Source organism: Oryza brachyantha, chromosome 4 (genome assembly GCF_000231095.2).
Source record: "Oryza brachyantha chromosome 4, ObraRS2, whole genome shotgun sequence".
NCBI classification, from domain to species: Eukaryota; Viridiplantae; Streptophyta; class Magnoliopsida; order Poales; family Poaceae; genus Oryza; species Oryza brachyantha.
The window spans coordinates 19,323,829-19,341,205 of NC_023166.2; the positions used below are offsets into that span (position 1 = coordinate 19,323,829).

Sequence of the window (17,377 nt, forward strand, 5' to 3'; positions counted from 1 at the left end):
GATTGAGGAGTTAAAATTAACTGATGACCTCCACAGCTTTTAGTCCCCATAAAGGTTTGCGGAGTTAAATTTTTAGTAAAATTTTAACTCAAATTAATATATGCGGTGTGTTGTTTAAAAGTTAAAATTTAATGGGAGGTGTGGAGGTGGAGTGACAATAAACAGTGTGTGAGGTCGGGGTTATGGATATTGTATCATGCACTGCTTATTACCTAGTGCTAAAGCAGTATAATAGTTATATATATATATAAACTTATTTTTTATTTATAAATAAATCTTTCGGTTTTTTCCTACCATCGGCAACCGAGAGAGAGAGCTGCCATTCGGCAGCTAGACATATACGGCGGTTTCTCTCCCCGCTGTTTTTCTAGATACCGCCAGATAGACGCCGAAGACTTCCAAGTTTAGTTGGCACCTACGACGCTTCACCCAAGACGGCACAAAAAAGAGTCAAATCCTCTCACGGTAGGAGGCAGGCACTAGACTCTAACTTAACCCGCTCTCCACCAAACAAAATGTGTTCTGTCGAATCCGGAGAAGTACAGGGACCCATCCGCAAAAGAGAACCGTCTGGTCTCCCGGTTTCACCCTTCGCCGGACGCGAACCGAGCGGCGGCCTGCTTCGTTCGACGGGAGGGGCGTTTTGGGGAAAAAATGGCAAGACGGCAGCTCGGTGGGGTCCCTGGGGTTAGTTGGGTGGGCCTTGGGCCGCGATATCTCCTCCCCCGGTGGATCCAACACCTACCGCCCCGCGCCGCGCGCGCCCACGTCCGGTGCCACGTCGGAGCGACGCGGCCGTGGGTTGGTGGCCGATGGCGACCGCCGCGTGAGTGAGGGCGAGAGAGGTGAGACGTCGAGCACCCCTTCCTCTGCTCTGCGCTTGTCGTGATCACTGATCAGCTAGTCCAATCCGTGTTGTGGCTCGAAAAGATGGGAATACGGTTGGCGTACATGTAAGTGAGTAATGAAGAAATAATGCTACAATTGAGAGTGATCCTGATGTAATTTTTTACCCTCACATGTGCTTGGACGCAAATGTGATGACATGAAAAATTCACAAAAACACGCAACACGGTAGTTGAACCATACGGAAGAATAGACCCATATTAATCGCATCTCAGTATGCTAAACTTTATTCTAAATGACCTTTATTCCTAAACGTATAATGCAAACAATACTAATTCACATATGAATTTAATCTTTCATCATATCTTGAGTATTATTTACAAACTATTTCTCATATAAAACATGGTTTTGTTTTCTTTGTTTGCTCACTTATCATATTATTTTTTATCCTATATGACAACTCATTTAATTCTGTGAACATCATCCTTATTGCACTATGAATGTCCTAAATGTAACGAATTACCTCAACCGTTTTTAATTAAGTACATCGTTTAATTTCTAGCATAATATTTGACTTTTTAAAATTACAGTAACCACCCCGTTCGTCTCATAATATAGTTGTTATTCCCAACATTGAAATGTTTGTCTTATAGTTACTTCTTCACTTACATTTCATCTAAATAATCTAATTTATTCTCTTCGTTTTATATTATAAGTTATTTTATGTCTATATTGAGTCAAACATTCTCAAATTTAACATGTCTATATAGAAATTACTAACATCTTCAACACTAGATTAGTTTTATCGAATACTCCTACATCATTAAACTTATTATTTATAATATATTTATTTTGTATTAAAAATATTGTTATATTTTTTTATAAATTTGATTAAACTTGAATGGATTTGACTTTCAAGTAGCCTATAATATAAACCTCTCTAGCTTGCGACCTTTACACCTGTCGATCGATTTCATACACGGTTTCTGATTTTTTTTATTCATCCTGGTTTCGGCGTCGGCTGAGAACGAGGGCCTTTATTGTTTGTTTCTAGACTGATATTGTAAGAGTTGAAAGCTGAAGAGATTGTGGAGGAAAATCAGTGCACCACTTGGTAGCGTAATCAGGACATCATCATGGCAGCTGTGTGCTAACCGGTGTCTTAACGACTTACCAACCCTTCCCTGAATGTCAAGAAACAACAATCTTGTTTTGAGCTTTCTTTCTTTCTAGTTCAAGAACAACGGCTCATGGTGAATTGGTGATTGGTGAGTGATGAGGCTTGTTGGGGACGGGGATAAGCGTGTCCTACACTTATTCTGAGTTCGTTTCTCTCTACCAGAGGAAAAATGTTTCATATTTTTTATGATTATGTTTTTTGAACAATTAAATGATATAATTTTAGAATAATTATAGGAAAAATTATTTTAAAAACATATTAATATATGTTCTAAGTTTGCACATTCACTAATAGCTCATGTAGTTTTCCATATCTTTATGTTAATTTCCCCTATCTCTTAAACTCATGTTAATGACAGTTTGAAATATTTGTGTGCTGTAAGGAAGACTCTATTCACCATCATATTTTCGCTTTTGTTTATGCTTGTAAGCCAAATTTAAAATTTTAAATTTAAATATAAAACTGATTTTGGATCGCTAAAAAGATGTATATAAAGTTATATTCATAAATTATTTTTCGTTTATAAATATACCGTTTGGTTTTTTTCAAAAAAAAAAAAAGCTAAACAGTCACCCCACTTATGTCCACGTAGGTATCCACGGGTTAAGATTATCCATCTGGAGCAGCAACTCAGGAATTATTAGCAAGCGGCCAAGCGAGCCCATTATAAATAATGTGATGCATTATTAGGCAATAGGCATAGTTGCATCAAATCCGTTATAAATATCGTAGCGTGGGGGCCGATCGGATCATGTTGCTCCGGAAAGAGGTAGCATGTCATTGACATAATCTTTAATTCCAATTATCATACTTCCATATCGCCAATGTGCATAATGTGCAAGTACTAAAGAAGTTCACTTTTTTGGTTTGAAACTCAAGAACGAAAAAAATATCGATTATTCGTCAGCGCGATGTCAGAAACTTGCAAGTGGTTCCATGGATTCTGCTGCGTTTTTTTGCATCTCTTTTTGGAGCGCAAAGCCGCAAGCCCGCAAGCACACTTCAGTAGGGCGTGGCGTTTGCGCCCACCGGAAATGTGGCCCCGGCCCGCTTGTAATCTCCATCACCAGAGCCCAGGAGACGGAGAGCATCACGCGGCCCACATATATAAGTTTTTCGTGCGCATTAAATACACAACAACTAACAAAATTGCTAAAATTCTAGAAAGTATTACACCTATGTATAAAGTCTTATATCCAAACATACATACACATATATATATATATATATATATATATATATATATATATATATATATATATATATATATATATATATATATATATATATATATATATATATATATATATATATATATATCTTCAAATTCATTGTATATTACCCTAAAAGAAGATAGTTTCCCTTCCAGTCAAATTTTTGAATTGAATGGAATGGACGAAAATGAGATGATTTCCCTTCCAGTCAATTACACTTGTGGAAATTTCTTCCAAAGATTACAGTTTTAACTTTTAAATCGACCCTCCAAATAAATCAAATTGAACACCCACACCGAAAGACCCACCCGGAGGATCCAATTCTCTCCAACGGGGAGTCCTTATTACAACCCCTTAACCAATTCTGATTTCTAACGGCCAAATCGTAATTCTCTCGATGAATCCAATTGCAACTCCGTGTATCAAATGCATTCTCATTAGCAATCTCCCGTTTAATCTTCTTCCTAGACCCTCAGGTTGAGGGTGTGCTTGAGGTCGCCGACGTGCAGCGTGTGGCTGCCGAGCGCCACCTTCCGGTTGCCGAGCTCGTCGACGACGCTCAGGTCCTTGCACACGTCCACCTTGAACGCCACCACGCCGGCCTGCCCGGGCTCCAGCGACACCTTCTCGAACCCCAGCAGGTGCTTCGCCGGCGCGTTGTGCACCGACGGCGGCGACGTGAAGAGGAACACGGTGTGCCGGCCGGCCACGTCGCCGGCGTTCCGCACGCGGAGGTGGACGTCGAAGGACAGGTTCTCGCAGTGCTCGCCGGCGGCCTCCACCGAGAGGCAGTGCTCGGTGTAGCACGCGTGGCCTTCTGCCAGCTGCACGGCGACCTGCTTCGGCGCCGACACGAGGTGGTGCGCGAAGTTTGTGTAGCTCAGGCCGTCCCCGAAGGCGTACACCGTGTCGCCGGTGTAGAACCGGTACGTCCGGCCGGGGTAACCGGTCGACGAGTCCGGCCTCATGCGCATGTCGGTCATCGAGACCTTGTCGGCGAATGACGCCGGGTACCATGTCACCGGCAACCTTCCACCTGAGCTCATGATAAAACAGTATGATAAGTTGGCATGTAAAAGATGTTTTTTTGAGAGAACAATTCAGAGATGCAATGCACTCACTTGGATTGTGGTATCCGAAGAGGATGTCGGCGAGGGCGGCGCCGCCGGCTTCGCCGGGGTAGCCGACCCAAAGAATGGCGGAAATCTTGTCGCTGGACTTGGCGAACGAGATGTCGAACGGCCCGCCGGACATGACGACGAGGATGACGGGGCCCCTGGAGGCGTTGGCGACCGCCGAGACGAGTTGCGGCTGCTGTCCTGGCAGGAGGAGGCTCGTCCTGTCCAGGCTCTCGCGCTCGACGGACTGGTCAGCGCCGACGACCAGCACGGTCACGTCGGCGCTGGCTGCGGCCTGTGTGGCGGTGCTGAGCTGGAGGCTGTTCCCGCTGCACCCGACGTTGGTGCAGCCCGGCTGGTACACGGTGGCGACGTTGGCGCCGAGGCCCTGGAGCGGCGTCGTGTACTTGCACGGCGTACCTGCACCATGACATCGCCGGCATTGAAGCCGTTAGTGTTTGATCGATCAGAATACCAGATTAGCTTCTCAACGGCAGCAACTAAGAATCGCTGTCACCTTCGTAGTTGCCGATCATGGTGAAGCTGGCGTTGGCGTTGGGGCCAATGACGGCCATGGACTTGATGGACTTGGCGGAGAGCGGCAGCGCGCCGGTGTTCTTGAGGAGGACGATGCCCTGACGCGCGGCCTCGCGGGCCAGCTCCTGGTTGGACGACGTGCACACGTCCTTGGGGCCGAGGCTGCCGAAGGGGAGCTTCCTCGGATCGCCGTCAAAGAAGCCCAGCCGCATGAGCACGATGAAGTTGTTGGTGACGGCCCTGTCGACGTCGGACTCCGACAGCTTCCCGGCCTGCACCGCCGCCACGGTGTGCTGCGCCAGGAAGTTGCCGCAGTTCAGGTCCAACCCTGTCACAATTTGGTCAAACCAATCAGGAAAAATGTCAAAAATATGAAAGGTGAACTGCAGAAGAATTGTTAGTGGCACAGTTGCATGAACAAAGATGGCCTGTTGATCAATATTTTGCCGAAAATCTTGAGAATAGGTTCATGGTACGGAGTAACTACTTACAGTTATAGCATTATCTCAAATTTGAAGATAAAAAGCTATGTAACAGTTTGGCACATGAGAGATTGCAGCAAAATTATGTCTGCTTTGCCTGTGGTAATCAGCATTGATGATGCCAAACTAAAATCAGACAGAATGGCAAATACTAGTAGGAACTAATCCACTTATCAGTCTTGTGACAGTACATTTGAATATAACTGAAAACCAGCACCCTACCTAATGATAGCTTAGGTTCAGCGTTCACCAACGAATAATTTCGTCAGGTCAGGCTGCAGGTTATCAATGTCCCTTAAGCTTTAAAGATGCTGCTAACACCACATCAATTACACTAGACTCCCTAACAACTCGACGGCTAGAGCGTACCTCGACTCGTACTAATGGCCTATCTGCTACGAGCCGCCTTAATCAAACCAGACAGTTTGAGTTGAAAGGAAAATGAACGGTTTGAGCTCGTCAGAGGTTAGACCATCGAATCCTGCAACTGCATATTGTCTGTACTACATGGGAATGCATAGTTAGAGGTGGTAGTGAGTGGCTAAGGAATGTACCTGATTTTATTGTGATTGCAGCTGCATCTTCAGGGTTCTTGGTGTAGTGTTGGTTGTTGTAGAGTACGTCAACCGAATCACAATCCGACACAATGTATCTGCAAGAAGCCACATACACCATCTCAGAACAAGATCGCTGAATCACGGTGAGGCTATTCATCCCTGAAAACATTAGATGACTGAAGTTCTCAAAGTGTTTTAAGGAGAGACCCGTTCAGCTTCCAGTCCCCTCTGATGACTCCTGACAAGAGATCCTTGTCTGCACAGGTAGGCTTCCCATTGACCTTGTTGTACGAGCACATTACACTGGCCACATTGCCGTCAATCACGCAGCTCTTGAACGGGGGCTGGTATGTGTCGTCCAGATCCTGCTGGGACACCTGAAAATTCACAGCATAAATTGGGACAGGAATAAGAGCACTGAAACATGGGCACACTGGTGATTGCTACTCTTCTCCCACTTTACCTGTTTTTTTTTTCTACTGTAGTTTTTTAGTTCAGTTTGGTAAAACATGACAGAAATGCTGGAAGTATCAAATCGTATTGACAAACTTTTTAGGACTAAAGCTGATTCTGATGAATGATATCTGATTCGACACGCATGATTATGTTAGGTGCAATACTTGTTTAGTTTATCTGCTTAGTATTCGCAAATTCAAGACGCGTAAAAGCAAAAGGTCCCGCTCATGTGGCATGTGCTCTGTCCTTGTGCGAATAGAAAAACTAATCATCTGCATCAACAGTGCCGGGACGCTGCCAGGGAGGTGCAAAAGGCAGGTTTGTTTTATGAGCTTTGGTAGGTAGACATGGCCAAGATCTGCCATTTCGGGGAACTGCAACAACTCAACTAGAATATGAGGAAATTAACAATCCGGAATTTGTTTTATCTATACGTGTTCAAACATTCCTGGATCCGTATTTAAATATTCAACGTTTTAAGTATACCGTGGTTATCTAACTTAATTAAGCTGCACCACGACACAAAAGCGACGTAATTTTTGACCGTTCACCATACTCAGGTGAAAACTATTAAGTTAGCATGTTACTGTGCAGGTAGCAAGCACAGCTGCTCAGCCACGAAGAGCAAGTAAAGAGAATTAAAGTAACCCGTATGGCGGTATAGCTAATTAACTTGTCGTAGAGGCTCGTCTACCTGATATTCTCGGTGTCATTTCGCAGGAGAAAACGATCATCCAACGGTCCAATCAACGGCAACGGCAGTACTCGACATTGGTTGGGCACTTACGCGAAATGGAGATGCATCAATTAAACCAAAGTGAGAGGTTGGTTTGCTGCTACATGGGTTAATCACCAAGACACCAACTGAACTGAGCCGATCCTGTACTACGCGGTTTCAGTACAGCAAGCGAGCTACTGTACTTACTAACTCCGTCCTAAAATATAGAAAACTAATATCAGATATAATGTATCATAGTACTATAAATCTGAGCATGAAAGAATTTATTTAGATTTATAGTTATAGGATAGATTCTATAATTTTTAACATATGCACTCCCGTTTCTAGAGATAGGCTTGGGGTACGAAGAGAGCATGTGAGAACGATCGAATAAAGCTGACGGCTGATTGAGAAGAGAATTTAGGTAAAAAGTTAATGTAGAATGGTCATAATTGGATGAGATAAGCTAAGCGGAGAAATAGCTATATTTGGGTAGAAAATGATGAGCAATAAAACAGCATTATTTTTGGACCGAGAGAAGTAGCTAAGCTCATTTAGGCAGTTGGGTACAGAACAGAGCACAAAATATAGCAGCGGATTAGTATATAATTAATTAATTATTAACTATAAAAACTTAAAAAATAGATTGATATATTTTAGACAATTTATATAAAAAAGTTTTGAAAAATATGGTTTTAACAGTTTGGTAATTCGAAAAACGAATGTGAAAACCATGGAATATAGGTTTGAAGATGGGTGTAAAGAAAGCAGCCTTTAACTCACAAGTATCACCTGCCGCGAGCATGGCACACGATCAGGCAGGGAGCAGAGCGTATTCAATTGTGCAAAATGGCAACTCGAACACGACGCCATGGCCATTGGCCACCAAGCAGCCAACCATGGTGATGAGCTACCAATGTAGGAGTACGAAAGAAACAAGGAAGGGGGCAGTAAGCGGGCTTACCACAGCGTCGAAGGTGTAGCGCTCGACGCCCTTCCAGTTGTCGACGTCGTAGGCGGTGTAGTGCTTGCAGCAGGCGGCGACCTTGAGCGCGCCGCCGCCGCCGCCGCCGCCGGCGTCCTGCAGGCCGGTGACGTAGCCGACGGCGTACTTGCTGGCGAGCAGCGGGTCCTCGCCGGGCGTCTCCTGGCCGCGGCCCCAGCGCGGGTCGCGGAAGATGTTGATGTTGGGGCTCCAGAACGTGAGCCCCGCCAGCCCAACGTTGTGCATCGCCCTCGCCTCCGTCGACACCACCTTCATTCCAACACACATCGCCACAGTTTTCCATCCGTGTCAGAGTTATTCATCCGATCAAACCATTTCACCCGCTAATGAAATGTTCGAATCATACTATTCAAAAAATACGTGAAATGTTCAATGGGGCACACAGGAAATTAAGGTCGTGTTTAGTTCCTAAAAGTGTTTTCTAAAAATATAGAACGCTAAATATAGATAAAAAACTAATTAGGGTTAAAAGATTAGTCTTGCAAAAAATTAATTTTTTCATTCATGTTCAAAAACTTAACCCGACGTCCGTTAACAACTAAAATTTTCGTTTCGTGGACTAATCCTAGAAATGCAATGCATCGTCATGTTCTCTGTGCCACAGTAGTAGTACTCCAGTACTGGATTTTTCAACAAAAATAAGAGCAGTACTGGTACTGCAGTAGTAGTCTACTGGCTAGACAGTGGTCAAGCTGCGAATAATTTGGTTTGTGCAACCTAAGATAAGAGCAGGTAAAATAACAGGCTATAAGCCAGCTATAAGCATATTTTAAAAAGATAAGAGGGGAGAGAGAAGAGAGGTGGGCTACTAATTTGTAGCCAGCTGCACACGGGCTCCAAGACAAAATGTGTGTATGACAGGTGGAACCATGTATTAATGTTTTGTAGGTAACTATTATATGAATTGGCTATTAAATTGGCTATATATAAATTAGAGCTAGTAGTTGGCTGTACTATTGAACTTGCTCTAAGAAAAAGATGAGCCTGACTCTGAAATGTCTCGTGCTTGCTGGATTCTTGAGAGAAGCCTAATATGGTCAGATGTCTCCAGTTTCAAGGGAATCTACGATTACTCCATTTTAGCTGAATTCCCAAGTGCAATCAAATTTTAGCCAGTGAATGAGCACTAACTAAAATCCTACATTCAGTACTGCATTGTTCTTGGGGAGTTGGGAAAAAAGATGACTCTTTTCCAAACTCGATGAGGACAGGAGCTAGGTGACGATGGGGCTGATGATTAGCTGAACTTTGATAAAGCTGCACGGAGAGGAGGGGCCTCAAATACTACAGGTTGTATCAGATTATGTCATGGATCCGCTTTTTGAGCCCCCATTTCCGAATTAATCCCCATGAGACAGTGACGCCTCAACAGATTGGGGGCAAACCTGCAGTGTGCTAGCGTGCTAGCGTCCAATTAATGCAATCCACGAGACAGTATCATCTTGTATGCAGAAAAGAAATGCCAGTGTCTGAAACTCTGAATCCACACATGGAGAAAGACTGTATATGTCTCATGCCTCTGTGTGTGCACTTTGCAGCAAGGTCACTAGCCTAAACCCATTTTTCTCTGTAGTCCTTGGTGACATTACTAGCAATCCATATCTAAAATGTTCTTTTAACCCTTTATGTAGTTATTACCTTTTCTAAAGAAATGGACGGTCATTTGGCAGCATAGTTACAAATAAAAATAATTTATAAATAAAATATTTATACACGTATTGTTAGCAATTAAAAGCTAAATTAAAAAACTATAATATAATCCCAAAATGAACTTTTATAAGCTAATTTAAAATTTTAGCTTATAAGTCTAAGCCGAAGAAAAAAAATAAGAAATATGTAATTATGATATGAATATGACGCTAGAATGATAAAATTCTAGTGAGGTCCTAGACTAGAACGAGATCCTCACATGTAGGGGGTGGACAGAAAGCTCGTAGCTCGTTAGCTCGCTCGACTCGTAACAAACTCGGCTCGGCTCGGCTCGTTTCATTTTTTTTAACGAGCCGAGCTAGCATTTTAGCTCGTTAGAGATAACGAGCCAGCTCGAGCTGGCTCGTGAGCTGCTCGCGAACCTAAAGAGCTAGACCAAAGATACACGATTTGCCGGCATTCATTGATTCCACCCCGAAAAGCATATGTTTAATACCTTATAGGTTCGCCATGTGATTTGTTGGTTCAAACTTTAATATTTAGATATAATTTCATATGATTTGCATGTTTGAACTGAAAATTTGCTTGTATAATCTATTGAAAAATTGTTTAAGTTAACTTTTCATGCACGGCTCGCGAGCCTAACGAGCCAGCTCGAGCTTTCTAACGAGCCGAGTCGAGCTGTGTTCTTAGTTCGTTACGATAACGAGCCGAGCCGAGCCAACTCGTTATCTTAACGAGTCAGATCGAGCCGAGCCGAGCCGAGCCGAGCCGGCCTGTTATCCACCCTACCCACGTGTTCGCGGCGCCGCTGCTACGTACAAAACGCCCGTGACAAGGGACACAGCATATCCTGCGTAAATCTTGGACGGCGTAGCACAGCCATGCATAGCAGCATACTCCTAGTCCTAGGTGCGTTGCATCGCTACTGTTGCTTGAGCAATGTACCATACTGGCTATGTTCACACACATTCTTCTCCTTCACCCATATGAGTGACATGACATGCAAATCGAAATGTACCAAGGTGGTATTTAGTTTGTAATTTTTTTTAAAAAAAACATCACATCAAGTTATCGGATAGATATTTGAAGTATTAAACATAGTCTAATTACAAAACAAATTTCAGATTCCGTTTAGAAACCGAAAAGACGAATTTTCTGAGCCTAATTAATCCGTCATTAGCACATTTTGATTACTGTAGCACTTATGGCTAATCACTTTCTAATTAAGCTCAAAAGATTCTTTCGTAACTGTGCGATTTGTTTTTTGATTTATCTATATTTAATGGTTTATTTAGGTGTCCAAAAGATTTAATGGGATGTTTTTAGAAAAAAAATTTAGGAACTAAACAAGGCCTAATTGTGAATTATCAGTGGCTATCTTCTGTTAGTATAGTAGTAGTAGTACGTTTTTTACGCTGCATGTCGCCATTGCTTTGGCGTTTCAGCCTAGTAAAACGTGCCTAACTTTCACCATACTGTCACCACGAAAGTGTGCTAGCTACAGTAGATTCTAGGCAAAATTTACATATTGTTACGGCGCTTCTTTTAACCTGGTGTACTACTCCTACTAGCTTTGCAGCAGCGTAAATGCGCGGTCTGCACTGCACCGGCGAATCAGACGGCGGCGGCGAATGAAAAGAAACCCAAGAGGAATGGTATTATCTTTGACGCGCTTGTGCGGCTTTCCGTGGCTTGCTTGCCACATTGCATGGGCGAAAAGAAGAAGAGGAGGAAGAAGAAAAGAAAAGGCAAGGCACAACATTCTCATCAAACCCTGCACCGAATCCCCCAACCCCACCACCAACTCCGCACCACGAGAGCTCACCGTCAAATCGCACCAAACGCGGCCGTGGGATCGCAATGCAGGTTGCGCAGAGGCAGAAAGACGCGATCTTTACCGCAATGCAGATCGAAGACGCCATGAAAAGAGTATGTGAAGTATGAACAGTGGAGAGGGGGAGAGGGAGAGGGGGAGATTGGAGGTGTTGCTGACCTCGCCAATGGCGCGGAAGAGGGAGGCGTTGAAGGAGGCGGCGGTGAGGATGGGCTGCGGGAAGCTGGTGGCGCCGGGGACGAGCGGCGAGAACCGTGTGCCGGGGCCGACGTAGGAGACGCCGTGCAGCGCCTCGGACCACCACTCGTACGCCGGGATGCCCAGCCGCGGCAGCGCCGCCTGCTTGTTCACCAGGAACCCAACCTTCTCCGCCAGCGTCAGCCTGCCGAGCAGGTCGGCCGCCCGCGCCGCCGCGCTCTTCGACCGGTCGCAGAACCCGTACCCGGCCACCGTCGCGTTCGACGCGTCGCACGCGAACACCGGCGTCTGCGCCCTCGCCACATTACCGCCCCACAACACCGCCACCGCAACCACCACCGCCAAGACCCCCCTCGCCGCCGCCGCCGCCGCCATCGCCATGCCCGTAGACAACCTCTCCCCCCTGCTCCTACCTAGCTCCTGCCACTGCCGATATATAGACCGCCGCGGCGAGCGGTGGTTGCTGCGAGTGTGTGTGAGAGCAGCTGGCGAGGGCGCGGCCCGTGACAGGGACGCCGCGGCGCGACGCGAGCTAAAAAGCCTCTCTTTTTTGCTTGCTCTGCAGCGTCCCTTGCCTTGCACTCCGCTGTGTTTTATTTTGTGTGTGTGTTTTCTACCGAGCCCGTGACCGTGAGCCGATTCTTGGAACCATCTGATGTTTCACCACTTCTCCAATCTGCCTGCCTTCTTCTGCTCAGGCAAGAACAGTGCACCAGCACTCGTGATACAAATCTGTTGGCTTTCTGCTTGTCAGGCTCAACAAAACTCCGTGAGAAAGTTGATGAAGGCAATGTGTAAAACTCAGAGAAGTTGCTTGCCTTGAACATGGATGTGACCTGGACTAGGAGTAGTTACCCCGGTGAAAGCAAGGAATACGGTGTGGATGTATTGGGAGGGCGGGGAGAGATTAGTGTGACCGAGTGGCTTGGCAACGGGGAGATTCTTGAGAGAAAAGCGTGGTGGTTGTCAACTTGTCATGCAAAGGGGAAAAGAGCTAGCAAATCAACAAAAAAGCGAGCGTATTTTGCATCCATCTCAGATTACCGACACATTTGGTGGTTGGATCGATCGGTCGATCGCCACCTTACTGGGGACGGACCTGATCTGATCTAATCTGCAATTATGTATCCCGTTAATCTGATGATGAGATAATATATAGGATGAGAGGCTCGAATTCGACGTTGTTGCGCTTGATGCATGCAGCCGGGCTACCCTCCAATACTGCGTCGCTTCATGGTGATGGGCAGGGGCAGCCACATGATCAGGACCAGGCCATCGGTGGTTAAGTATAGCGTTTTCATCGATCATTCAGACACAAACGCGTATACGTATACGATCAGAGGGAAACGGATGCTATACGTCTTCACAAGTTTGGCATCCCACGAGCTGTGGATGGATCATCACGTATTCCTTTCGGATCCACAAGTTTTAGATCACATCAACATGAAACACTCGTTTCTCCTCTGCCTCATGCACCGACTTTATATAAGTACATGGCTTATGGTGTACTGTGTACAGGTCCTGATCGAATCAAATATCCTTTCTTTTTGTAATCATCGCATGGACGTATACGTATATTTAGCTCGACGGCGACACACGTCGGGATCAAATGGCGATTCCAGGCAAATGGTCCCGGACGGTGAGGCTATCCGGTGACCAACCGATAGAACCAAGAACTGCACATCAGAGAGATTTTCCCCTCTACCAGACACAAGTAAAACGAACAGACAAGATGGCAGGTCAAACTAAACCGCCAGAAAGTTGCCTTCCAATGCCAATTTAGTAGTCTAAAATGCTTTGCTTTTGTAGCCCACAATGGCTAAACTCTCTTGTAGGTCAATATACTAGTACATTTATAGGTCAATATACTAAGTACAGTACCAGCATTTGCTGGGTTTGTCAGTTTTGCCCGTGCATTTGGAGATCTCTTAGGCCTGAAGGGTAGAGATGGCAATGGGACCACGACTCGAGATCCGATGGATATTTACTCTATTAGAGTACGAGTACGAACTAAATATATCATCCGTGAGTAAGTAATCGGGCAAATATCTTCACTTAATTGGTACATAGGTATCACCCGTGAGTAAGTAATCGGGCAAATATCTTCACCTAATTGGTACATGGGTATGAAAACGTTTTTACGATCCCCATACCCGTTTACCCATGGGTAATAAATACCCGCAAGTTTAAATACACGTCATGACCCAATATCAAATTAGCCTAACCCAATTAACCAAAACCCTAGGTATTTAAATCATTCATACATTTTCCACCACACTATATGAATGTGTGACGTCTTAAGTATCTAGTGTCTATTGTAATATACTATATGAAAACTATATAATTTAGATTGTTTTAAACTGTTACGGGTGTATGGGTGACCCGACGGGTAAGGTTTATCCAAACGGATATGAGTATTTTGATGGTACAAAATTTTGCTAGTGGGTATAAGTCTAGGGTACCAATACCCAATTACCCATTGCTATCCCTACTGACGGGTGAAGGGGAGTAGATTGGCTTTCTAGTTTGTACAAAGGCAAGATGCAGTTGCAGCTAGCGTTTCTGAACCCGATACTAGTTTGCACTGCATTCATTTTGTTCACGCAAGGGAAAGCGTATATAAAATATGGATGTTGCTACAAACTTCGGTCCTAACCTTACTATCTAAGTGTATCTGAATCAAGCTTGTACGTAAAAATATCACATTTGCTATCCATCATATGTTTGATTTTGAGAGCAGCTATCAAACACAGGCTAAAACTGCTGGGTGGGCTGCGGAAAACGGACCGGGGACTGTTTTTTTGGCTTCACACGCCCTCAGATTCTGATCAAACGACAGTGAAAACATTTGTTTGATAGAATCAAAAATTTCAAACGTTTGATAGGTAGGCGGATCCTAAAAATATAGCTCGATAAAAAAAACATATAAGGCATGCACACATTTTCATATTATTTTTATTTGATGACGTTAACTTTTATATTTACGTTGGACCACCGATATATTAAAAAACATATACATGTATAATAAGATACCCGTTAATGAAAATCTCATAATCATGGATTCTCATAATCTTAATGAGAACATAGATCATGTTAAAAAAGCCTCTGATAGATGCGCGCATCTTCTCCTAAAACCTATAGCTCTGAACCATCCTAATCCTTACCTAAAATTATAATAAGTTGATTTCTCCCTGTCTACGACAGTTTGAGAATTGAGAAACTCAATATTATTTTCACTTCTGCTTATATTTATATGCCAAAATTTAATTTTTCAACAGAGTTAAGTTTTTTTACCAAAATTTATTTTTTAGTTTTTAGATTTAAATACGTATATAAAAATTTTACTAACAAATTATTTTTTTTAAATACGATGGCATGATTTCCCTGGAACAGCCAGCCCCCCAACACACACAGCGACGCGTGCCGATCGAGACAAGAGGAAATAGCGCGGGCGAGCGCGGTACTGTACGCACGAACCTACTACTAGCAAAGACGCCACGGGCAAGCCGGTGCAGATTTACAGGCATGAGATGAGATCCCGTGACCCTCGCGCGCGCAACGCATCCAGGGGCGTACAATACATAGCAGCATCCCATACGCCGCCCGCCGGCACGGGCGCGGGTGAAACGAACGGGCAGGCAAACGGCTGCTCTGAGCTCTGGGTGCGCATCGGTACATGCATACCTCCGTGGTCCGGGCCACCGGGAAGGAACGACCTGTCCCGTGAGTTCGCATCGGAGCCGAGAGAGCGATCCATACTACGCCATGCATACACTCCTGGATGGGATCCATGCAGCGTGCATCCAAATCCAGCATTCTGACTTAATTTGTCGAGTTCGTCACAGAGCGAAGAAGCATAAGACATGAAGTCTCGTGTCGTCCTGGCAATCTGGCATATATTGTGGATCGTCGCTATCCTGATCTGTTATTTTAGTCACGATTCTGCCACGTCGAAACGATGCTGATCCCAGTTAGTATCCTAAATTATTGTATACTGATCTTACTATTCACTTCCAAACGATACTACTAAATCACATTTAGGCAGTATTCTGAATCTATGATCCATATGGTACTACGCAAATATGATTTAATGAGGTGAATTGAAAATAATGTGAGTTAAATTTATCTAAATCAATATTATATGCTTCAATTTATACAATATATCATGCATGTTTTACTTAAAAATATGTTCCTTATAAATTTCGTTAGTATATTATACCGAGTATCCCGACAGTCGTCATGGATCGTAATGATCATCTACTGCATTCCCTGCTTTCTCCCTTGGACTGAAAAATGCTGAATCTCATATTTGATCTGCGCTGCTCAAACTAAGACGAGCCACTGCACATATCAAATCATCCTCCTTTGACGAGTACACGTCATGTTCTGTTGAGTTTCGTTCATGCATCAGCTATTATAATTTTTCACCAGCAAGCAAGATGCTCTTTCATCATCATTGAATGGTCGGGGATACGATCATTTGAAGCAGGAGCAAGGTCGATCCAGAGTTCGAGATATCAGTGCCGATTGGTTGTGGGGCAACGGGACTCCGGTCCTTGCTTACAATAAACTCAATGCTTGTTTTGATCTACTCACGATGTTGCTTCAAAGCAGAACAGTGATACCGTAACAACCTCATCACTGTCCTATAACTCCTAACCCCCACTAATAATCCGTCAGTACATAGCTGTCCATCTCTCACGCTATCAGTATACGATCGAGATGGATATCTAGACATTAGTGGTTACTACTTCTTGCTTTAAGATTACAGGATATCTTGGTTTTTCTAGATTTATTTATGAATTAATATATACGTTATATATATATATATATGTATATATATAAATTTTTTAATATCTATATCAATCTTTAAAAAAAACCTAAAACATGTTATAATATGGAACGGAGGTAACAGTTGTTAGCATGCATTTTTCTTCTGAAATCATAGGCGTCCAGCGTGTTTGCTTCTGTCTGAATATAATGCTACGGCTGCAGAAACGGCATACGAAAAATCAATTGGATGAGATCCAGGACAGACATGGATACTACAAAGCCCACGTAACACACGTTGTACTTACTAGTCATATAGTATTCTGTAATAATACTATAGCTAAGTGACAATATAGTAGACCTATAACGATCCATGTGCTCCTTTGGCTAGGTTAGGCCCCACTTATGTCATCATCTGCACGCTGCATATGTAACATGCATTCCGTCACGCCGTGACAAATTCCCGCTGTATCATCCGTGTAAGATCCACATGCACAGCCACGCACCATCAATACTGCTTTGGAAGTTTTAAATTTTAATAGTTGGAGACTTGGAGGAGCTTTTTTACATGGTTGGGTGGCTGAGGGATATGAATCAGATTTTCCCAATCTGCCTGTCCGCGCGCTGTTCTTATTGGGCTGGAATGAAGTTACGGTTTAATTGGGGGCCCGTTATTGCGCTACGGGACCTGGGCTCATGTGAGGGCTGATATTGGGCCGTAGCGGAATTGCGGCCCGATTTATTTGGGCCGGACCGGGGTTGCGGCTGCCCTTCGCCCTCGACGTCGCAGAGGGATACGCCGCCGCCC

The 17,377-nt window shown here is 44.2% G+C and overlaps 1 protein-coding gene across 1 annotated transcript; it reads right to left on the reverse strand.

The window, feature by feature from the left end:
* Positions 1-3,370: 3,370 nt before the first annotated feature.
* Positions 3,371-12,343, reverse strand: LOC102705718 (beta-D-xylosidase 4). Its single transcript, XM_040523382.1, has 7 exons — positions 11,761-12,343; positions 8,073-8,363; positions 6,142-6,311; positions 5,932-6,029; positions 4,876-5,223; positions 4,362-4,778; positions 3,371-4,276 (listed from the first exon to the last, which is right to left on the reverse strand). Exons 1-7 carry the CDS (start codon positions 12,178-12,180, stop codon positions 3,705-3,707), a joined length of 2,316 nt encoding a protein of 771 aa, XP_040379316.1. The 5' UTR covers positions 12,181-12,343; the 3' UTR covers positions 3,371-3,704.
* Positions 12,344-17,377: the final 5,034 nt, after the last annotated feature.

Coding starts and splice junctions, on each gene's coding strand:
- LOC102705718 (XM_040523382.1), bottom strand. CDS start 12,180: ATGGCGATGGCGGCGGCGGCGGCGGCGAGGGGGGTCTTGGCGGTGGTG. Junction 6,030..6,141: donor GGGGACTGGAAGCTGAACGG/GTCTCTCCTTAA, acceptor GGCTTCTTGCAG/ATACATTGTGTCGGATTGTG. Junction 4,277..4,361: donor CTTCGGATACCACAATCCAA/GTGAGTGCATTG, acceptor TCATGAGCTCAG/GTGGAAGGTTGCCGGTGACA.